This window comes from Mus caroli, chromosome 16 (genome assembly GCF_900094665.2).
Source record: "Mus caroli chromosome 16, CAROLI_EIJ_v1.1, whole genome shotgun sequence".
Lineage (NCBI taxonomy): Eukaryota > Metazoa > Chordata > Mammalia > Rodentia > Muridae > Mus > Mus caroli.
Window position 1 is genome coordinate 15,357,137 of NC_034585.1, and position 24,294 is coordinate 15,381,430.

The window sequence follows — 24,294 nt, forward strand, 5'->3', positions numbered from 1 at the left end:
CACCCATTGCTCCAAAAAGAGAACCAGAATTCAGAAACAAAAAAAAAAAAAAAAAAAAAAAAAAAAAAAAAAGATGTCTCCCAGAGGAGAACTCTTACCTTGATTTATCCAAGAACCTCACAGGGGTAATAAAATCTTCAATAGGAATCAGTTCTTGGGTGGCTTTTTCCAGTTTTCGGATCCTCTTTTTCAAGCGATCCTTTGCTGCTTGATCCTTTCTGGGGTCTACCTTCTTCTTCTTTCGCAGAGGTTCTGCTCTAGGTGGGTACAAGCATTCAACCTCAGGATAGATAGGATGCTAAATAAAGTATCTCATACTTGTGCTATATGCTAACAAGAAAGCTGTCCACAATCCTAACTCCATGAGCTTAGTCCACTGTCTTCCCGAGGACTGTATGGGTCCTATCAATTCCAGGAAGGACAGATCTACTAAGAGGAAGTGTTGATTCTTTCTTTTTGTTGGGGGGTGGGGTGGGGTGAGTGGGTGGTTCTGAGACAGGGTTTTTCTGTATAGCCCTGGCTGTCCTGAACTCACTCTGTAGACCAGGCTGGCTTCAAACTGTCTCTGCCTCCCAAGTGTTGAGATTAAAGGGGTGTGCAACCACCGCCCAACTTTTTTTTTTTCTTTTTTCTTTTACTTTTATTCTTACACAGTCCTGGCTTGCCTTTAACTGGCTATGTTGTGTCAAGGATGTCCTTGAACTCTGATCCTACTGCCTCTACCTCCAGACTTCCAGCCTAGTTATTTTCTACTACTCCCAGTATTATGGTGCTGGGGATTAACTTAAGGCTTTGTGCATGCTAGGCAAGGATCCAACAAACCAAGCTACATTCTTAGCTTGGAAGTGTCAGTCTGTGATTCAGGTGTATCTTAAAGCTGCTCTGAGAAGTGAACTTGCTGAACTAATGGATTAAAAGCTCATTCACATTTTAAAGGAATTTGTGATTTACAAAATGCTTCAAGACTAAAAGAGACTGCCAGATTTTTTTTTTTTTAAATCAGTTTCTGGGGTGTTGAGATGGCTCAGTGGTTAAGAACACTTGTTGCTCTTGCAGAGGATCTAGGTTTTGTCCCCAGCACTCACATGGCAGCTTACAACCATCATTGATTCTGGTTCCAAGGGATCTGGGACCCTCTTCTGGCCTTTGTGGGCACCAGGCATGTAATGCATGCCCATGCACGCAGACATAACACATTAAAAAATTAGCCATGTCCTAAAGCTTTGGCAAGTATCTGATTTACTTTTAGGAACACACGTCCCAGGCTAAATGTGGCATTAGGAATAATCAAATCTGAAGCTGGAGAGATGACTTAGGAGTTACAAGGAATGCTTGCAGATCTTAAACTCTGGAGTTTGGTTCCCAGAACCCACATCAGGGGCTCACGACTACTTGTAACTAGGAAAGCTATAACCCCTGACTGGCTTTGGGCACCCCAAACACATGTGTATACATATGTCAGGCACATACACATTAAAAAAAAAAAAAAAAAACCCTTAAAGCAAACCTTTTAGCAATAAACTAAATAAAGCCCCAAGAAAGCATCCAAAGTTCCTAGAGTAACTATTATTAGTCTTTGAACCTTTCTTCCACTCAGTGAGTCAGAATGAGCAGGGAAGAGCAAGGCCTATGGAAATACAGAAGTTAAGATATGCCCTTTGAAACACACAAGACTCCTTAAATCTAGCTGCTACTTATTTAAACTACTCAAGTAGCAATACATATATGGTATCATAGTACAGAGCTTGTTGAAAGGACAGAGGCTTCCACTTAAATTTAACTATTAGTTCGACAGACTGAAATCTGCTTGCTAACCCAAGGTTGGGCACTCTTGCTTTGTTTTGGTCATATGTATACACGTGTTTCTCATACCCCAAGAGCTAAGGGTCATGTTGGATTTTACCTCATGGGGATGAGATCCCAGAAGGCCAGTAAGGAAGCTCTCTGGTGGGTGTGTCTGACCTGTGCCTGGCAGGTTCCAGGGATCCTGAAGGAGAGAAGGGTATGTATAAAGATCTGGGGAAAGAGAAGGCACATACACATAACTAAAGGTCTTCCTAAAACCCGGAGGATGTTTGTAAGTATCTATTTTGCATTTTTTTCAGACAAAAGTCTCCCTAATTCGGGCTATCCTGCAACTTGAGACAATTCTCTTGCCTCAGCTGCTCCACCATGTCTATCTAGTTCATTTGTATTAGGCCAGCAAGGTCAAAGTGAGGAATTTACAGAACTCCGTTTCTCACTGGGGCAGAGTCTTTACTTGCTCTGGCAGGATTTTCTTTTTTTTTTTTTTTTTTTTTTTTTTTTTTTTTTTTTTTTTTTTTTTGTGGCAGAGTTTCTCTGTAAAGCCCTGGCTGTCCTGGAACTCCCTTTGCAGACTGGGCTGACCTCGAATTTAGAAATCCGCCTGCCTTTGCCTCCCAAATGCTGGGATTAAAGACGTGCTCCACCACGCCCGGCGTCTTTTTCTTCCTTTTTAAGATGGGGTGTAATATAGCCAGGGTTTGTATGCAGCTGTTACGACCTTGACTTTCTGACCTAGCCTCCACCTCCATAGTGCTGGGGTTGCAGGAGTAGGCCACCACTTAAGCACGATTTAGGCTTCACACTTGTTAGGCAAATTCCAGTTCGGATTTTCATCCGCAACAGAAGCGGTAGGCTCATACCCAGAAATAATCTGCGAGCACTAGCGAGCAGCTAAGGGGCAAAGCCCGCGCACGCGCCCTGGGCATTCTGCCACCCGCGGCTACACTCACCAGCTCCGAGGCCGCAGAGCCCGCGCAGCACACAGCATCACCCCGGTAGCCATAGCTTTTCACGCCACCCGCGGGCGGGCAGTTTCCGGGAGCACGCCCCTGGGCGGTCCGACCTGAGATACCGGGTCGGGTCTGACAGGCCTCGGCCCCGGAACTCCCGGGTCTGGGATTCCGAGAGGCGGGCCCGCAGCTGGCCCCGCCCCCGACGCAGCCCCGCCCCAGGCAAGCGCCGCTGGCTTCGCCGCGCCCTTTTGCGGGCGTCCCGCCTCCTGTGGATGCTGCGGTGCTCTCTTGCTGCTCTCTGCTCCGCCTGGCCTATGTGTTTACATCTATGAAAACGCCCCGCTCTTCTAATAAATGCGCCCGTCTGGCCCCCTATCCTTCACCAGCCTAGTTCTTTTATGCATGCAATCGAGCCCAGGGCCCGCTGCTGTCTGCCACTAGATGCATGCTGGCGCCCGCCCGGCTGGCGCTCGCGAGATGCCCAATAGCGCGAATTGATGGATGGCGGAAGCTAGTTACTAAGCTGGACTCGGAGCCGCGGAGGTAGAACTAGAGATCTGCACACCATCCTGGCTCTGCATCGCCGGGCGGGATCTCAAGGCTTTGCCAGCCTGCTCACACCGACCCTCATCAGCGACCACATCAGTGCCAGCGGGGGAGTATCCCCGTCCTCCCCCCTGTCTACCGAAGAACCGAGGCGGCCCGGTCCGCGTAGGGAGCGGTTTCCCGCCGGGGCGATTTGGCAGGTGCGCGCCGTGACTTCCGGCGTTGCCCGGGAGCCGCCGGAGGAGGAGCGGCGCAGGGGATGCGGCTGTGGCGGCGGCGGCGGCGGCCGAGCGCAGGAGGCGGCTGTGGCGGCGGCTGGGGGCGCGGGCCGGCGATGGCGCGGCGGCGCTGAGGGCAAGGGTGGGCGGCGGCCGGAGGGCGGGCGGCGCGGGAGGAAGCTGCAGCGGCTCCATGGCCCAGGCGTGCTGAGGGACACGGCTCTGGCTTCAGCCCGGCAGCGGCCGAACAATGAAGCTCTTGAAGCCAACCTGGGTCAACCACAATGGTGAGTGCACGCAGGAGTCGTGGGCGGCCGAACCTGCATCGGGGTGGGGTCTGGAATTGGCTTGCGGCGGTGCTCAAGTCCTGCCCACCTTGTCCAGACACTGGCGCCGGGTGCTGGAGCTGCAGAACGGGCAGGAGCAGACTTTGTCCCCGGCTCTGGGACACCGGCGAGCACGGGCACGTGCTTCGGGCTGGTTGCAGCGAAGTCCGCCTTTGCCTCAGGCAATGGCGCTGTGTCCTGCGCCGCCCACCCTTAATCTGGGATGCCTGGCTCCTGTGAGCCAGCTTGGGTACCGACCTGGTGCTGCCACCCGGCTTCACCATCCAGTATGTGCTCAGATGGTTGTGAGTATGAAACTGGGGCGACATCCCCCTTGTGGCCTTTCAGCGGCTCGGTGAATCTGCATGAGATACTTACTGGCTGTATTGCCTTTTCTGAGGCCTGGAGCTTGTGACAGTGCCCCCACTCGGGCTATTGCGATCCTGGAATGGGAAGGGCCTGGGCTCAGGTCCCCCGGAGGACCACGAAAGAACGACGTTTAATGTAAGGATCTGGGCTTCAGATGACTAAGATTGGGGCCAGTGGTGCACAGGAGACAAGCGACTTTGGATCCGTGATAGTGACTTCAAAAAGCAGATTCCTACACCTTGGTGGAGATGGTTGGTACAAAGCAGCCGGTGGCATCCAGTTTTGTCGAGAACTACTGCAGGAGGTGGTTTGCTCTCTGTCGAGCGAGTGAGGAAGAGCTAGAGCCTTTCCCCCCAGCTAGTACTTGAATCTTTGGAAGGACCCGAAGGACGCGCTAGGAAGCAGCCAAGCTCTGCTGAAAGAGGAAGGGTCTTTCCTCCTTTCTACTTTGTATTGCATCTAGAGGGAGCTACAGTTGTGTGTGTGTTTGTGTGTGTGTGTATGTGCGCGCACGCCCGCGTAAAAGAAGGCGAGTAGATGCATTTTTTCTCTTTTTAAAAATCCACGTGGCCAAATTAAAAAAAAATTTTGGTCCTGAGTGCTTTTTATTCACAGCCGAACTTTTTTTTTTTTTTTTTTTTTGGAAGGGGAGGGGGCGTTCACAAGGAAGAACCGTAGACTGGGTACAACATGCTCTCTACATTTCACAGTATGATTCTGAAGTTCAGCTAAGAACAGATTTTAAAGTTTGGAGCCCAGTCCGAGCAGTGGTGGAGCACACCTTTAATCCCAGCACTCAGGAGGCAGAGGCAGAGGCAGAGGCAGAGGCAGGCGGATCTCTGAGTTCGAGGCCAGCCTGGTTTACAGAGTGAGTTCCAGGACAGCCAGGGCTACACAGAGAAACCCTGTCTCGAAACACACACACGCACACACACAAATTTGGAGGCAAGAAAGTTCAAAAAGTTCATTTGAAATCTAGGTGATGGGGAGGGGAAAGAGTATGATAGAAACATACTGTATGAAAAAAAATTTTTTGTTTTTGTTTTTTTGTTTTTTTTTGAGACAGGGTTTTTCTGTATAGCCCTGGCTGTCCTGGAACTCACTCTGTAGCGCGAACTCAGATCCGCCTGCCTCTGCCTCCTGGGTGCTAGGATTAAAGGCATGCGCCACCATCGCCTGGCATGAAAGTTTTTTAAGTAAAAAAAATCTAAGTGATGATTATTCATGATAAAAGATGTTGAGACTTAAGCAAACTTCTTCTTTTTTTTTTTTTTAATCTAAAGGCACCCTCTTTCTCTATATTGCCGTTATCTTGGAGATGGTGTTATTACATGTCACTCACTACCAAGCATGCCTTTAAAGATGATGGTAGTGAGTAGTGGGGAGTTGCTTCCTAGCCAGATCCTGAACAGTAGTAGCTGGTAGAATCAAGTTTCCTTTGGATGAATAAATAGAAGCCCTACTGCCCTGGAGGGGATGGTACTTCCTGGCTTTCTCACTCAGCAGTTGCATTTCCTGTCTCCTTATACAGCATGAACACTTGGGGTCTGAGAGTTCAGAGAGGGGAGGAAAAGAGAACAGGGCAAGGTAGGCAGCTAGAAGAGTTAAAAGCAGAAAGAGAGGTGTTTGTTGGTCTTCATATTTTGGCCCAGGACTAGAGAAACCTCTCAGAAAGGATATCTCAGCCCCAGCATGATTGCCATTTTTAGTGACAACTGTTTTAGGGGCTGTCCTGTGTATTGTGTGATCTTTACTTAGATGTCAGCAGTATCTACCACCATAACTGTCCATTTACCTCAACCAAAAATATCTGGATATTGCTGATGCTCATTGATGGGCCATATCATCTCCAGCTGAAATGTTCTGGTTATCAGCATTTTTGTTTGTTTGTTTTTTTTCGAGATAGGGTTTCTCTGTGTAGTCCTGGCTGTCCTGGACCTCACTCTAGACCAGGCTGGCCTTGAACTCAGAAATCCACCTGCCTCTGCCTCCCAAGTGCTGGGATTAAAGGTGTGCGCCACCACGCCTGGCCTATAAGATGTAATCTTATTGACTATATTTTACTTATTTACTTTTTGAGACAAGATCTCACTGTCTAGCCCTGGTTTTCTTGGAACTCTCCCAGTACACCATGCTGGCCTGGAACTCACAGAGATCCTCCTGCCTCTGTCTTTCAGTTGCAGAGATTAAAGGCATGTACCATCATACCTGGTCGTACACATTTACTTTAATCATGGCCAAAATTAGTTTCACTGCTAAGTAAGGTTATATCCTGAGTTCTACTTATGGTGGTATACACCTATAGTTATGGTACTTGGGGCCGGCTGAGGCAGAAAGATAGAACTAAAAAGGGCTTATCTCCAAGTGTAGATGTGTCTCTGCAGAGAATGTTAATAACAGATGGTGTTCTTGGACAGTCAGGATCAAAAGGCTCAAGCATTCCATTTGGAGACATAGTGAATGCTGCATAAGGTAAGCTGAGGAAGGAGAGGAGGAGAATGTGGCTGAGGGATGGATGGAATCATGAACACCTTGCGGGGACTTGAACTTTCCTTTTTGGGTCTTTGGGGGGGGGGTGCATTGAAGTTTCTGAGGGGTTTGGACACCTAAAATGTGTTTTAGGAAGTCCTTGGACTTAGAATGTGGACTCCGGATCTTGGTAAGATGTGCTAAGACAGTGAGGAAAGGTGGTGGCAGAGATGAGAAGGAGGAGGAAGCACTGTAGATAAAGGAAGAACTAGTGGGACTTGGCCATTACATGCAGGAAGTGTAGATTTATGTCATTTTTTGAGTTTATAAGTGTGCTGGAGAAAGAATACAGATGAGAGATGGGCAGTGCTGTTTTCTTGTGTGTGTGTGTGTGTGTGTGTAGTGTATGTACACATGTATGCCTACACACATTTGGAGACCAGGAGAGGTTTGCAAGTGCTCTGCTTCATCATTGTTCTGTTCTGTATATCCCTGAGACAGATCTACCCTGGCAATCAGGAAGTGATTCCCTTCTTGCCCATCTCACTCAAGCTGGAGTTAGAGGTTGGGTTTTTATATGGGTGCTGGGCATTAGTAGGTTCTCATGTTTGTGTTGCATACTCTCTTTACTCACTGAGCTATCTCCTGAGCTCCTAGTGGAATTCTCTCAGACATTTACATATTTGTCTGTTTGCTCATTATTTCTATGTTTATGCCTGTGTTCACGTGTGCCAGAGATGAATGCCAAGTTTCTCCTGTTGCCCTCTCCCTTTTTGAAACAGTGTTTCTTACTGAACCTGGAATTCATTGACTGGCCAGGGATCCCTCAAGACACTCCTGTCTTTTGCATCCCAAGTGCTGGGATTACTGGTGTGGTGTGACACCTGGCTTTTGTGTAGGTGCCAGAGACAGATTCAGGTCAGTTTACCAACCCCCGACCCCCAACATTTAATCAATCAGCTGTCCATGATGGTCCATGACTGTAAACCCAGAACCCAAGAGGCAGAATGACTACAGTGAGTTTGAGGCCAGCTGGGCTATAGATTGAGATCCTGTCCCATATATCACATACACACATTTTTTTTTTTTTCATTTTAGAATTTTAACTTAGTAAGTGGTTGAACATACACTTTCAGCTTATGAGGAGATTCATGTTATACAGCTGGGAGGCACACTTGTGCAGTCCCTGGCTCTGACCAGTGAAGCCAAGTGGAGGGCCTGGTGTTATTGTCTCAATCTTGGGTCTTGTGGGTATCCATAGAAGGGATATGAGCTCTGTCTTCATTGACCCAGATTTGTTTACCCAGATATTGCTAGTGTAACCTAATTACTTTAGTATTTGGTTATAGACTAAGAGAGGCCTAGCAAGTGACAAATCTGGACTAAGACTTGGGGTCTAAGAATTGAGGCAAACACATTTTATGATCTTGGCAAGATCAGCAACTGTACCCAGAGGACTGGGTGAGGCTGTTAAATATCAGGAAAAGGTGCTGCTGATCCTTTGGGTTGCCTGCCCTTTTTGCTAGCAGAATTCCAGGGTTTCTTTGGTTTTCTGTCCACCTTTTTCTGTAGGCAATCTCTTGGTAGGGGCATGTGTGCTGATGCTCCTAACCTGGTCTGCATGTGAGTGCCAAGGAGTTTTTAAATTACTGCCGATGTAATACTACCTCTACCTAGCAAGATATTTGCTGGGGGCTTCTGGGTCCAGTTTCTTCTGCAAGACTAAACTGGGTTTGAATGTGGCAGCCAGTTTGTAATGAAAGGACAGGCTCACAGTGAGGATGACAAGAGAGGAGGATAGAGGGTTTTCAGCTCTTTAAGTTGCTAAATTACATTAGTATACCCAGAAGAAGATGTATTCAGGACTTTCCTGTGAGCTAGTGAACCACTCTTAAGATTCTATGTGACCTGGATCAGGAGAACATCTGTGGTAGCACAGTTTGCTGCTGGAAACTGTCAAGGCTGAGTTTGTGGTCCTCTCCAAGATGCTACAAGCTGTGAAGGACATTAGGTGGTAATCATACCTAGACTAGCTTGGGAATTTCTAACTTGACAAATAGTGGTCTCAGTTGCCTCTGACCACCTCTGTCCTCCTGGAGAGCTTGAGGAGGACCATTCTCTTCTTCAGAAGGACACCTTTCGCAAACCGCTTGACACTTGGAATAACAAGTATTATTATGCTTGGAGATTGGTACCTTGGAATGTCTGATCTAGTATATTTCATTTGAGTTGCTTGGAGAAACTTCTGGTATTTGGTTTTTGAGAATTTTCTGGTCATGGGGGAATCAAAGCCCTGCTTTCTGGGAGGAACACGAAAGAGGGACCTGTACTCCAGCCTTGGGACTTGAGTCTCCCCTGTTAGCCTGATTGAATCATCTGGGTTATATGCCTTCTCCTGCACTGGTTACTGTTGCCTACTGGCTTATATGAATGAGAANCCCCCCCCCAAGACAGGGTTTCTCTGTGTAGCCCTGGCTGTCCAGGCTGGCCTCGAACTCAGAAATCTGCCTGCCTCTGCCTCCCGAGTGCTAGGATTAAAGGCGTGTGCCACCATGCCAGGCTTGAGAATAGATACTTTAGTAAAGTAAAATTGGAATCCCACTAGAACCTGTCTACAGAAAGGTATCTCCTAAAGACAGAGGCTTTGTCTTTGCTAGTACCTTATTCTCAAAGAGAGAATGGTGCCTGGAATATACTAACTACTGAGTGAACACCTGTTTGTACAGAAGAGGAGATAAAGGGTACCTGGTGCGTAGGTAACACTACCCTTGACTTGCTTCTTGTTTGTCCTAGCTATGTCTTCTTACAGATCAGATTTTCTGGTGGAATCTGCTGGAGATTTCTTTAATAAGAAACATTATCAGGGCTTCTTAAATTTGATGAATTTGAGTGTCTCTGTGTGTGTCTGTCTGTGTATGTTGGGGGGCCCGAGTTACAGGCACAGGATAACTTTTTTTTTTTTTTTTTTCCTAGCCTGGGTTTCTCTGTGTAGTCTTGGTTGTCCTAGAACTCATTCTGTAGACCAGGCTGGCCTCAAACTCTAGAGATCTGCCTGCCTTTGCCTTCAAGTGCTGGAAACAAAGGTGTGTGCCGCTTGGCACACTATACTTGGCAACTTTTCCACTTTTGACTACTTTATACCCAGAAATCTTTTTAAATGTGATTTTGGCTATATAAATATATAACATTTACTGATAATAAATTTTATTTTCAAACAATCTTACGATAAATAATTTTTCCATTTATTGAAGACAAGCGAATTTACATTCTGAGATGGTTATGTTTATTTTTTTATTTCTTTATTTTTTTGGTTTTTTCGTGACAGGGTTTCTCTGTATCGCCCTGGCTGTCCTGGAACTCACTCTGTAGACCAGGCTGTCCTCCAACTCAGAAATCCACCTGCCTCTGCCTCCCAAGTGCTGGGATTAAAGGCATGCGGCACCATGCCTGGCTGGTTATGTTTATTTTTACATGAAGAATTGAATCAGCTGAATAGTTGATATTGTGTAAAGAATCTTAGACTTTTTAGAGTTGTTGTTTTGATTTTATAATTGCCAGTGCTGAAAACTACGTTCTATAAATACATACTGCAAAATACATAGTGCAAAAGTATGTTTAAGGACATTTTAGGAATTGTTGGAAATACTATATTAATGCCAAGCCAAAACTGCTTGAATTGTTTCTTGTGAAACTGAAATTAGAAACTCAAATAACAACTTTAAAGTCAAGCATTCTAATACAACACAGTCCAAACCAGTATGTTTCTATAAGCCAGAAACTGTCTGCACAGTAAAAGCACTGTGGTTCATAACTGAGTAATCTTTGAGTGTGCGCTGAGATGTTTCAAGCAGTGCTGCTTTGCACTATTGCATGTGCAGTGAAAAGTATGCATGTTGTATGTTTAGTGAAGTTGTACAGTGCAACACAGGCAGGAACTGCCAGAAACATGCAGAATCACTACAGGGTTGGTTTTGAGCCATTGTGCCATCAGAAACTCTTTATTGTTGCTGATCTTTTTGTTGCTGTCACACACGGGGTTGTGACCCACAGTTTAAAAACCCTGAAGCTGGGTCATATCCTTGTAGCTTTCAATTTTTTTCTTTTCTTTCTTTCTTTCTTTCTTTCTTTCTTTCTTTCTTTCTTTCTTTCTTTCTTTCTTTCCAATTCTTTTCCTTTTTTTTTAATTGGATATTTTCTTTATTTACATTTCAAATGTTTTCACCTCTCCAGGTCTCCCTGGAAAGAAAACCTATCACATCCCCTCCCCCTTGCTCCCCCACCCACCCACCCACTTCCGTCTTCCCTCCCCCACATTCCCCTTCACTGGGGCATTGAACATCCTCAGGCCCAAGGGCTTCTATTTTTCTATTTTTAAGAAGGGGAATAGAATAAATAGAACAGATAGGAAGGAACTGACAAACACCCCTTCCACAACAAAAAGAAACTAATATCTGCTTGATGTATTAGCCAACATAAGACAGACTAAGCTTATAGGAAGGTTGCCCTGAAAACAGCATGTATGGGGGGTAGACAAAAGGGGCAGCAAGTCTCCTTTGAGGACCGAGGATAGATCTTTGTTGGAGCAGACTTCAGGACGATGGCACTTTCCAAAAGACCATCTTGCAGAGAATATAATAAATCTACCCTTTTGAAAAATACCAAGGGCTAGCTATGTGCCAGGGTCTGAGCTAAAAGCTAGAAACAGTATGAAACTAAACAGCTCCCCAGACTGAAGCCATCCATCTAGAGAGCTGGAGTGGGTATCTTGTTCACAGGAAAGAGGTGATGTAGTGGGAAAGCTTCCAGAGTAATTGCTTAGCAAGTGACAACTGGGAGAAGGATGGAAAGGCACCATTGTGTGTGTGCCTGGCAAGTTTGATGATAGCAAATATGTTGTAGTGTGAAAATGGCAAGGACAACAGCACTGTATGTAAGGCCAGAAAGCAAAGAAACATCCTGAGCAGGAACCATCAACAGAGAGCAGGTAGGTCAATATGGACAGGAACAACCGACAGAGACTAAGCAGTACTATGGAGAGATAGGTATAGGAGAATCTCAATTATTTTCTTTAGGCTAATTGAGTTTTTATTTGTTTTGAGACAAGGTCTTGGTCTTATACTAAGGCTGATCTTGAACTTTGTAAATTCAAGAGATCCTCCTGCCTCCCATGTTTCTGGGGGGAAATTTATAGTGTGTGTGTGACTGTAACCTCCTAGAGTAGGACAGTTGTAAATAAAACATGCTTTGGGAAGCCTGAACATATACTTTGCTACAAAAGTTGCCTACTTGCGAGTTTTGGACACAGGAGGATTATTGGGGGAGGGGGTACTTTTGGGAGTAGCCCAGTATGAATTTGAGAAGTGGTGCAGATAGATGATGAACTAGAGTGGAGGTGGAGCAAGAGCCACAAATTGCCTTGTGAGAAGGAAATAGCTATTCCAAAACAGGAGGAAGTAGGAGCTGGGGGACTCAAGAAGCTGTTATGGTGATCCAGGCCAGAGATGATTAGATCTGATTGAGGTGGTAATGGCTCTGATAAATTACAGATGGCTTCATGTGGGTGTGTATGGAGCTGAATGGTTCTAAATTAGACTGAGGGGTTAATGCCTTTGTAGTCCCATGCGTTGGATTCTCTAGGCTGGAATTATAGATGCCTGTGAGCCACCATGTGGGTGCTGGGAACTAAACTTCAGTCCTCTAGAAGAGCAGCTAATGCTCTTAACTGCTGAGCCATTGCTCCAGCACTCCCCTTTGTGTTTTGGGACTGAGTCTTGCTTTATAACTCAGGCTGGCTTTTTCTCAAGACTCATTCAGCATAATTTAGTAGGTTCTCAGAAGTAGAATTGCTGGATCATAATATTCTATTTCTAATTAGCTCTCAAACTTTCATGTCATGGTGATACCATGTTTTACATTTTGAGATCCCAATAAAGTTTCGATTTTCTCCATATTCTTGCCAATATTTGTCATTTCATAGTTTGCTGGCTAGTAACCCTCATTTGACTAAAGTGATGTGATTTGGATTTCAGGATTGAAGAGAAAGAATCTTTTCATTGCTTCCTGGTTATTCATGTTTTCATAGGAAAAATGTGTACTTAAGTCCTGTGTTATTTATTTATTTATTTATTTTCGAGACAGGGTTTCTCTGTGTAGTTCTGGCTGTCCTGGAGCTCACTCTGTAGACCAGGCTGGCCTCGAACTCAGAAATCTGCCTGCCTCTGCCTCCCGAGTGCTGGAATTAAAGGTGTGTGCCACCACTGCCTGACCTTATTATTTAATTTTTAAAAAGTTTGTTTTTAAATTATGTGTAGGCATATGTCTGCATGAAGGTAGGTGTGTGGATGAAGACCTCCGGGGTGCACTTACTGTTGGTTATGAGTTGCCTGACATGGGTGGTGAGAATTGAATTCAAGTTCTCTCAAAGAACAGCAAGTGCTCTTAACCACTGAACCATCTCTTTGAGTGTCTGTCCATTTGTTGTTGTTGTTGTTTTGTTTTAAATGTTTTAATTCTTATTTCTGTGTATATGGTTGTTTGCTTACATGTATGTTTGTGCGCCACATGTGCACCTGCTGCCCACAGAAACCAGAAGGTGTCAGATTCCCTGAAACTAGAGTTATAGACAGTTGGGACCTGCCATGTGGGTGCTGAGAATTGAACCTGGGTCCCTGGAAGAGCAGCCAGTGCTCTTAAGGACTGAACTACCTTTCCAACCTTCCCGTGTCCATTTTTTTTTTTTTTGAGGTTTTTGTTTAGTTTTAGGATTTCTCTATACATTTTGGATATCAGTCTCTTATATCATTTCAAATGCTTCTCATGTCTTTTCCTTCATCCCTTGATGCACATACACACATTTTTAATGAGGCCCAATTTGTTGTTTTTGTATATTAGTTTTATTCTTATTACATTTTTGTGGGTAGGGGTGTGTATGTATGTTTACCATGGGGTACATTGAAGGTCAGAGGACAACTTGTTGGATTGAGTTCTCTTCTATCATGTGGCTGTTTGACACTATTCCCTGGAGAAGTGAACAAATTATCTACTTACCCCAGCTAGGGAATCAGCAACAGACCACAGTAGGTGTTCCACCAGAGTCCACCTTGGTAAGTCAGTGAGTTTATTGGTGCTACTTAAAGGGGTATAGATGAAGGGTTACATATTCGGAGCAGAAATAACTGAAAGACTGCTTAGTTTTCAGAAGCCTGTGCTAGGTGAGTGCCAGCTCTCAAAAGCCGGAACCTAGGAGCTAACTCACGGCATTTCTTACCTTTCAGTTGATTGGTTTCAGGGACTTGCTGAAACTTAGACATTTTTACTTCCTGAGTTTTCTTTTTTTTTTTTTTTTTNTTTTTCGAGACAGGGTTTCTCTGTGTAGCCCTGGCTGTCCTGGAACTCACTTTGCAGACCAGGCTGGCCTCAAACTCAGAAATCCGCCTGCCTCTGCCTTTCAAGTGCTGGAATTAAAGGCGTGTGTCACCACGCCCGACACTTCCCGAGTTTTAAGGAGTCTACCTTTATAGCATACAGCTCATTCTCCATCACTTTTTCAGAACTGTAAGTTCACACTATCATATCTAGCTTACTGGGAAGATTAGACTGAAAACATGGTGTAAATGTCCTGGGAATTGGACTTTGGGTAAGTTTAAGGCCTTCACTCATTGCACTTTACCTCAGGAATTGCCCAATAGAGCTTGGCTCAATAAATAACTGATACATTTAGAATTAAGTGATGATAAGCTAGGAGTGGTAGTGCAACTATAATTCTTGCACCCAGGACACAGAGGCAGGCAGAGCTCTGTGGTTCAAGGCCAGACTACTTTACAAAGTTTCAGACCCACCTGAGCTACATAGTGAGACCCTGCTAACCAACCAACCAACCAACCCACCCACCCCCAATCAACCAAACAAAAAAACTACCCAAAACTACTTTAGTCTAATTTCTTATTAAAACTTTGAGTGTTTTCTGCTAGGAGAAAGAGCCATTTCTAAAAGTTCTGAAAGAATTTTAAGGATTTCCTTTTTTCTTCTTTTTCTTTCTTTGTTTTGTTTTGGCCTCGAACTCAGAGATCTGCCTGCCTCTGCCTCCTAAGTGCTGGAATTAAAGGTGAGCTCCACCACCTTCCAGCCCTAAGGATATCTTAATAAAATAACTTTAAAAGAATAAAGTTGGCAGTCTCATACTTTTTGATGGAAATAAAACAGAGCGGTATGGGCTTGGCTGGCATAGACAGGCATAGAGAATAATGGAATAAAGTGAGGAGCCTAGGGGATATGCTCAGTGATTTATTACATTTGTTGTTGGCACTGGGGATTGAGCCCAGAGCATTGCACATGTTAAAGTGCCCTCTTCCTCCTGAGCTACATGTGTGTTTTAGTCAACTGACTGCTGACCAGCTGGTCTCAAATTTACAGCTACCTGTCTCCTCCCAAAATCTGAGATGAAAGGTGTGTATGATCTGTGCCAGGCTAGTCAGTAGGGTCTTGTGTGGGCTGAAGAGCAAATTCTTGGAGAACAAATTGCCCATTAAGGGTGTGTGGAAGTATTCTGGTTCAGGTTGATTTGAAGGAAAGATACTGCCCAACATTGTTAGAGTTCAGGGTTTATACTGACTTATCTTTTGTCTGTCTCTATACAAAGGCCTGAAGTTGGAGGTAGTAGGGAATTTATCATTATCTTGCTGTGCCAAAGGAAAAGTTTTTTAGCCAGCTAAACTGGTAAGACCGTTTGCTTAGCTTCACTCATGAAACCTTCTTTATGGTCCTTCCTGTTGACAAGGGCTGTAGTGATGTCTTTCCTGGGGCTGAGAGGCCTAGGCGATAGGGAGTTGGGAGCTAGCACTTCACTGGCAGTGCTGTGTAGGTCCACCCCATACTTCATCTAAATTGTTGTGCATCAAGTATCACTTAGGAAGAAAAAGTGGTGTCAGATAACCCAGTCATACCTTTTATTAAAGTGTATCCTGGTCTGAGAAATGTTAAATTAAGTAGATGCATTTTAGAAGCACTGTTACAGTATCTTGACCGGTCCAAAAGGAGCGGTGTGTATAAGGTAAGCTTCTCCTCACCACTTCTGCTGATTGGGAAACTGGAGTTTAGGAAAATTAAACAATTAGTCAAGGTTGTATAGCAGATCAGAGGCAGGACCGAAGAGGCAGTCCAAAAAAGGGCAACATTACAGTCTAATCCTGTTACTAGTCTTTATTTTTAATCTTCCTTTGGAGCCCTGAGATCCCCTTTTTTTCCACACAGCACTTGTTGGGCCAGAATGTGAATGTGTCCCTTTCAAATGAGTCTAAGCTCATGGGTGGAGCATCATCTGAGCATGCTTACCTCACCAACTCTGGAGCAGTACATCATGTTGCTTCTTGATTCAGTGCTGTGTGTCCTCTGGCTGATTTTACCTCTATCCATCTGGCTGACTTGCCCTCAACGCCATGGTTGAGCTTTACTTAATTCAGTTATTTTAGAAGGAAGCTTCAAGCTAAGTGAAGTTTTGTCTTTTTTTAAAACTGTGTAGCTGTATATTGCTGTATCTTTCTACTTAGATATCTGTATGATTATCTTTAATTCTGGGGCTCCCTATAGGTAGGGCTATGCTATCATACTGTGTGTATTTTTGTATTAGACACATGGTAGATATATATATATATATATATATATATATATATATATATATGTTTTTTGAGATAGGGTTTCTCTGTGTAGCCCTGGCTGTCCTGGAACTCCCTTTGTAGACCAGGCTGGCCTCAAACTCAGAAATCTGCCTGCCTCTGCTTCCTGAGTGCTGGGATTAAAGGCATGCGCCGCCACGCCCGGTGGTAGATATTTATTAATGTAGATTGGGTGAGAAAGTTTCTAGGCCATGGATGCTTCAAATGTATGGTATGAGGACATGAGCTCTGATTGGTATCTGTGCAGTTGACTTGTTGGGTAAAAAGAATGGCTTGAAGGTAAATGTTCTGACAAGCTTTGTAAGAAGGCCAATTTGCAATTCACAGACTTACAGAACAGAAATATATTCTTCCCTGATGGGCTATCAGAAGTCAGCTATTTTTTTAAAAAATTTAAACTGATAAATACTTATCCTAAGCTATCTGAAGCCAAAAGGTAGATGAATTGTCACTTTTAGATATCCTTTCTGTGATATACTACCCTCTAGTTTTATTGATGCAAAACAGCCATTTTTATTCCTTGCTTATGATTCCATTTGTTGACAAGGCTCATCAGGTTGCAGTTAACCTCAGATTTACTGAGTCTGTTGGGATGGTTTCAGCAGCATGCAGCTAGAATAACTCAGTCTCTGTGCTCAGAGCCTTGATTCTCACTGCTGTGTGTCCTTAACAGTCCTCTTTCTGTGGACAGCTGAGGCTTCTTCAAAGCATGGTAGTTGAACTGGGAACTAGATTTCTCCAGACAAAAAAGCTGAGATACTCAACCTTTGTGAGGTTTAGCCTAGCACAGGAACTTGTTGGTTAAAGCAGGTAATGGGCCAGTCCCAACTCAAGGCAAAGAAGGCACATAGGAGTAGTAGCCTAAGGAGATGTATTTTACTGGAGCCTGCTGAAGTAGCCCACAGGCCTGAAGTAATATGTCTGGTATAGCAGGTGTAAGGCTTACATTGTGTCACGAGGACACATTCACACTCTGGCCCACTCTCCTACCCTTCTTTGCTTCCTTCCTATTCACAGCCATGGTAGATTATGTTGCTTAGCTAGGTACCATACCACAGTGTTAATAGCTTCAGGCTTTCGAGCTGAGTGCTGTATGGCTCTGGACAACTTTCTGAACCTTTCTGTGTGCCTTCGTGTCTTCCTAGTGTAAAATGGGAATGTCAGAAGTTATTTATCCCAGGAAACACTATAAGATTTAGAAAATGCCTGGGCTGAGCCCCCCTACCCAATTTGAGGGGCAGATCAGATGCGCAAAAGCATGTTCTGCTACTGAGGCTTGATGCTAGGTAGCATTCATGAGGTGTGCTTCGCATGGCTCTGGCTCTTCATCCCCAGAAAGCTTTCCAATAGAGGTGGCTGTTGCTCTTCTTACCATTTGGGGGAGAAGTCTTCTGTCTTGAATACCACAGGACTTACTGGTGCCAATTTTGCCACTGTTCCTTGGTACCTGGCAGGACTCACTGTCGGTTTAGTGCTGGCTGCCACAGCCACTGGAAACAAGTACCTGCATGACTTGAGGCTGGGCTCACAGCCCTAAATGTCCTTCCTGTGAGGACTATTCTTGGATTGGGTGGGCAAGAAAACTACTGTCTTTTAGTTCTTTCTCTCCTGTATTTTAGCCTTTGGGTAAGTGTGATGCCAAAGAGAGCATGGGCATGCCAGTGTGGTCCTGAGTGGAAGCAGTGATAAGAAGGAGCCAGGCAGAGCCTTCTGCTCATCTTCACTGTGCTTTCAGGATGTACCTTCCTTTATGCCACTGTAATTTCTGGATCCTTTTCTTTTTCTTAATTTTTCTTTTTTTTTTTAAACGTGTGTTTGTATGCATGGTCTCCTGTACCACAGTGTTATCTGTGGAGGTCAGAGGACAACTTGTAGAAGTTTTTTCTTCCACCATGTGAGTTTTAGAGATTGAATTTAGGTTGTCAGACTTGGTGGAAAATACTTATGTGAGTTGTCTTGCCAGTTCATGGGTTCTTTTCTTGACGACTAAGACAAAACTAATTAAGATCTGCTGTGTTTAGAATGTGTGTGTGTGTGTGTGTGTGAGGGGGATGAACTTGCAGGCCCTCTCATGTCTCCTCTCTAAGTACCCACTACCAGGTCTTCTTCAGAGCTGTCTAGAATGTAAGCTGTGTTGGGACTTATCTCTTGAAGCCCAGGAATAAAAGGATAAGATATGCCAGAGAAAATGAAGACTGAGTCTGTACATACACACACACACACATACACACACACACACACACACACAGAGAGAGAGAGAGAGAGGAGAGAGAGAGAGAGAGAGAGAGAGAGAGAGAGAGAGAGAGAGAGAGAGAGAGGCACCAAGTAGCTGCTTGTCTAGTTGACTAGTTTGGCTCTTGATTAGCCTGGAGATCACTGAAGGGACTTGGGGACCAGGCAAAGGCTGCTCTGTATGATGACAGGGTCTAAAGTGTTAGCTATTGTTAATTTGGAATAACACGTAGTGATTGCTAAACTTTCCAAAGGTTTCTATCTGTATTTGGCACACCTGTTCCATAGTGGTCTTGCCCAGATGTTTCTCCTACTACCTGCCACCCAGTGACCAGTAAGAATGAAAAGATATTTCCCTGTTATGCTTGATTTGATCACACAGATAAGACTCTGGAAGATGATGCCAAGGCGCATCACCAAGGACCCATATTGATTACTGCCTTTGGGTACCTGCACTGGATTTTCCACATGGCATGGGGTCCCTGGCAGGGTTTACAGCTTCCCTCAGGTAGACACCAGGAGCTCTAATAAGTAATCTAATAAGTGATAAGTAATCACCTTATCACTTGTGAAATTCTAGAGCTGATGACGTTTTGTCCCTTGTCTTCAACAGTAGTTGCTGATGTTTAGTTGGCTGTCATACTTCTAACCTGTCACTCACAGGCTGATGATATAGTTTGAACTCAGTAGCAATTAATATGACACCTGCAGCTTTTGTTGCTTTGGCCTTGGAAACAGACCAGGGAGATGGACAGATACCAACTAGGCCCAGGGTCCTTAGATTACCTTGCACAAACTACTCGGTGTTGGTTTCATTGCCTGACTTGGTCTGCCCTGCAAGCCAATTGCCTCAGCCAAGCCTGGATGCAGAGGGGCCCTTAGTTGTTTCTAAGAGCCTGCTTTAGCTGTTTACCCTTAGCAACTGATTACTGAATGTAGTTGAGTGTACGCGTAAACAGAGGTCCAGGCCGGGGATGCCGAGAGAGTAGACTTTCTATACTACTCCAGGGGAGGTGTGAACCAATGGCCAACCAAAGGATATCATCAAAGTCCAACTTGGTGAGCCATTGTGGTTTTTTTGTTTTTTTTTTGATTACTTGCAGGAGTATGCATGAGGGGTTACATACAGGAGTATGTAACTCAAAGACAGCTGCATCTCCAAAAGCCCACCCTAGCATGGGTGAACAGCTCCTGAAAGTTGGAACTTGAAGTGTACCACACAGCCTGCATGCAGCTTGATAGACTAGAGAGTATCTATCTCTTCCAGCATGCTCAGTTGGTCTAGCCTTTTCTAGGCAACTCAGCTGCTCTGAAAGTCTCTCAGTAGGCTTTACTGCTTAGACACTCTTGGGGAGGAAGGGCGCGAGTATGTCCTATGGCTAGGGTTAAGTCGGTTTCAGGTTTCTTGAGGTTTTTGCTGTTTACTTTCTAGTTTTAAGGAACTTCACTCAGTATGGAATGTTTTACCTCCCTTCAGAGTGCTCCACGCTTCCCTCCAAGATTGAGTGCTTTATCTTGGAATTGCTACACACCATGTGTGTAACTATAGACTTTCAGGACCATTGTCAGGAACTAAAATCTTAACAAGAGAAGGGAGGGCCCTTGGCTATAATGCGTCATTGGACCTGCTTATGACAGCCAGCCAGTCAGAAAGGATGGAGAGTCCTTTCCAAGCTGTCAGCCAAGTGAGTCTCACACTGAGGGAGATGTCATCAGATATAGATGTGATCCTTTCACAGGAACTTGTGACTTGAGCTTTTATTGCAGTTTATTGCCTTTATATGTTCAGGTCCCCAGGAAGTACCCAGCAATGCAGTAGTCTCTTGTTTTCAGTGATGACATACTTAGTCTCTGTTGGGTTTTCAGCTATTTAATGTTGCTTGGAGAGTCTAACAGTTTTGACTAACTAAAGCTGTTAGATCTCCCCATTCTTACAGGTAATTTCACCTGCAGCCTGATGCTTTGTCCTTGATGTAAATTTAGAGATGTTATTTGAGTAATCAATATTTTAAAAATAAAAACTTATTGTTTTCTAGTGAATAAAAGCCAAGCTCAATGTGTTTTTCTTTGTTTCTAGGGAAGCCGATTTTTTCAGTTGATATTCACCCTGATGGGACCAAGTTTGCAACTGGAGGACAAGGTATGTTTGTAGAGTGAATACCACTTCCCTGTTGCCGTACTCTGCTTCTCTTGGATCCATGGTTAGCTGTAATGAGACAACTTGTTGCTTTGTAATATGACTGACTCAAGTTTAAAGTGCACAGTTTGAACAGGTTAAATCACAAACTTTTTTTTTTTTTTGGGGCTGGATATGGTTGCATAGACCATATCCACTTGGAAGACAGGTGGATAGAAATTCTAAGTAGCCTAGATTACAAAGTGAAGTCCGACTTGTTGAAGATGAACATTTTTTGGGGTCTGTAGGGTGATCTTAGAAATATTGTGCAGCTGACTTATCATTCTAATTAAAGCCTTTTATTAAGCTAAAGCTAGAATGAAATTGGTACAGCCCTGATATTAGATATAAATTGGCAGGAGGGTGTCCTCCCTCCCCCGCCCCCCACCAAAGTCCAGTTACAGAGAGGCAAGGATTCTGTCAGTGTTTTCATTTGAATACAGACTACACCGCGACTTTTCTGGACAAAGGAATTTGATCGTGTTAATGAGAAAATAAGAATGTCTAGAGCATTTGAAAATAGCATCCATAGTATCAGTATGTTTCATTCAGCATGTACTGTGGTATTGAGATAACATAGCTCTGTTTGGAAAGACATAAAACAACTTCCTTTTTTTTTTAAATGCCAGAAAACAAAGCTTTTATTTATAGTGATAAGAAGTAGCATTTGCTCAAGCCCACATCCCCCACCTTCCAGGTGCTACAGGGTGGGCGCCCTGTAGGCAATTTGCACAGAGGCAGGGGTTAAGGCAGTTGTGGTTGAAAAAGTTTTTTCCCCTGGTCTAAGAGGGATAATTAGGAAATATTTTTACATATTGGCTGAAGAAGAGGTTTAAATCATTTTGTCATTACTTTGGAACATCCATTTCAGACATTCATTTTTTTTTCATGACTTGTGTTAACTACAGTGATGGAAAGCAAGCAAACAAAAAAAAATAATTAGTAAATGTATAGATAGACTTTTCAGTACAGCTGGCATCAATTTATGACCCTCCTAAATTCCCTCTTTTGGTTGATCTCCATCTATAGGTGACTGCAAAGGGCAGATAAGAAGGTAATGAGCCCTTTTTCCTGTGTTCAGGGCACATTTCAAATTTGGGTCTCAAAGCGTCCAGTCAATTCTGGAAACAGCCACCGGATCCAGGCAGCACCTTGAAGGGGAGGGAAACCCTGGTAGGGACTGCACTTTTCTCTTTTCCTCAGTGCACATGCAGACCTGAAGGGGCCTGACAGTGACTTTCCTTCCTCTTTGTTTTGTAGATGAGGAGTCTGTGTGTTCTGGATAGGAATGAGGACCTCAGAGGCCAGACAGGCTCTGTCTCTTCCTAATTTGTAGTTCAGTCAGTATTCTTTTTATAAAGACAGGCTGGCCTCAGCTACTATTAAATTCGCTCTCTTTTGGGTCCCTGTTATTTTTTCCCTCACCTTTTGTGTCATTTACATTAGTAATTCAAGATAAGTCTGCTTAGATCTAGTCAAGTATGATTTAAGAAACTAAATGAGCATTTTCTATAGTTATTGTTATCAATGTCGTTTTCACTTCTTGCATATTGAGCTTTTCTTGCTCCTTCATTCCAGGGCAGGATTCTGGGAAGGTTGTGATCTGGAATATGTCTCCAGTCCTCCAGGAGGATGACGAGAAGGATGAAAATATTCCCAAGATGCTTTGCCAGATGGACAATCACTTAGGTATTACAGAGTGGCCCTTTGCAGGCTTTGCGTGTTGGCAGAGTGCCCAAGGTTAGCACATGTGTTTGTAATTAGAAAGATAAGGCCCCGTGCGGCGTTAACTCCCCTCGGCCTGCTGTCTGAAGGCACAGATGTTGGCTGCACACCTGGGTGAGTTATTCGGCAGAAGACTCGGCCCGCCCACAGAACCATCTTTGGACAGTCTGCAGGTACCTCTGGTGATTTCCTGCTCATGAGTCGTTACTGCCTGATTCCATGGGGCTTTGGGACCAGTGACCTGGACACCGTAGGGTTCTGGGGAAGGGTACATAAGAGACAGCTCAACACATGTCTCAGATTGGTGCTGTGTCAGTAAGAGTCTCTCTGCCAGGACCTTTTAGAATGTGGAACAATTTCGTGTTTTCCTTCCCTGTTGTATGTAATGCCTTAGTGACCATTGACAGTTACTAGTGTTTGGTGTTAGTTCCTTCCTCTGCTTTGTGTGTTCTTCCAAGCCTCTCAGTGTCACTGGGTCTAGAGCATAAGTTGCTCATGGGCCATGTATCAATTTCAACATTGTTAGGGTCCATCATATTTCATATCTCTAAAGATTGAGCTGTGTGTGCTCCTGGAGGCTGTAACCTAGAAGAAGCATGGGTAGATTTCTGCTGGACTAAGCTTAACTAGACAGAGAATCTGTCAGTCTCCTATGCTGATGAGTTTGGGAAATCTAAATTTAAAGGGATGGCTCTGGGTAATTGAGGTTATTTAGAGCTATGTGTTATTTAGAACTTCTTGGAAAGTTCTGGAAAAGACATCCTGTTTTATTTTGAGAATAATTTCATCTCATTAATAGACAAGCTTTTGGAACGAATGAAGTTTATTGCTGTTCCTAGGAATCAGCTTCCTGTTGTGTCATTCAGAACAGTTCTCAGATTGGGCATATTTCCCCTTGGACTATTCTGGTCATTTGTTACAGTAGAAGATTAGTGTCTGACTGAACTGTCTCTCTGGGGCTCTTACACAGTGAATGCTTTACATAGATGAGGTAGTTTTATAAACCTTTTACTTCTTGCCAGATTCTACATAATGCAAATGGGCATGCCTATTGGATTTTCATCACCTTATTTTTTTTTCTTCCCAGCATGTGTGAACTGTGTGCGGTGGTCAAACAGTGGGATGTATTTAGCTTCTGGGGGAGATGACAAACTGATTATGGTGTGGAAGCGGGCTACGTAAGCATCATTTTCCTTTTTCACGTTTAATTTTTAGAAGCTTCTTTGCTGGTCTTTATCAAAGTCACCTTTCCCACCCTGGCATAGAAGTCCTAACTTCATAAGTAGCAAGAAGTTGCCATAGGTCAAAAGTGGATGAAGCCTGACAAGTGACTCGGAGGCTTCCATTCTGCCTGCTGACCAGGTCAGCTATCCTCTTGTAGGAACATAGTACTTAGCTGAGAAGGAAGGGTTAATCCTTACAGCCACTGACATTGTGGCTTCCTTTGTTTGTTATTCAAATAACATTTCACATGAAACCCTCACATACAAAATGACTAAGATCTGAATCAGGGCTGGGAATCCAGAGCCCACCTTCCTTGCCTCATTTTGTGGCAGCCTTGCCTTGCAGTAAACTAAGGGTCAACTGTGAACATTTTTTTCTTTATCCTTGAGCATAATGGGTCCTGATACTGTGTCCCACAATAAGCTTTCCAAGTGACTCCGGGCCACACTGTGTCCCAGACCTGGCATCATTGTTTAGCCAGAGTAACTGGGGGCATAGCTTTGAGAGCTGAGTGATGCCATCTTCTGTGCTCACTTGGCTGCCTCAGGAGCTCTCTGGGTAAGTGTATAGCTTTACAAG

The 24,294-nt window shown here is 44.3% G+C and overlaps 2 protein-coding genes across 2 annotated transcripts in view; one reads left to right on the top strand and one right to left on the bottom strand.

The window, feature by feature from the left end:
• Positions 1–2,929, bottom strand: part of Mrpl40 (mitochondrial ribosomal protein L40) — a 4,644-nt gene extending 1,715 nt beyond the window's left edge. Inside the window, exons 1-3 of the mRNA XM_021184513.2 lie at positions 2,757–2,929; positions 1,904–1,987; positions 99–257 (exon numbers count right to left, since the gene is read on the bottom strand). Coding sequence (XP_021040172.1) covers positions 99–257; positions 1,904–1,987; positions 2,757–2,809 — 296 coding nt within the window. The 5' untranslated portion in view covers positions 2,810–2,929. The remainder of the gene's footprint in view (positions 1–98; positions 258–1,903; positions 1,988–2,756) is intronic.
• Positions 2,930–3,010: 81 nt separating this feature from the next.
• The window catches only part of LOC110311252 (protein HIRA), an 844,395-nt gene continuing 823,111 nt past the window's right edge, over positions 3,011–24,294 (top strand). The window contains exons 1-4 of the mRNA XM_021184514.2: positions 3,011–3,810; positions 20,668–20,730; positions 22,345–22,455; positions 23,579–23,669. Coding sequence (XP_021040173.2) covers positions 3,774–3,810; positions 20,668–20,730; positions 22,345–22,455; positions 23,579–23,669 — 302 coding nt within the window. The 5' untranslated portion in view covers positions 3,011–3,773. The remainder of the gene's footprint in view (positions 3,811–20,667; positions 20,731–22,344; positions 22,456–23,578; positions 23,670–24,294) is intronic.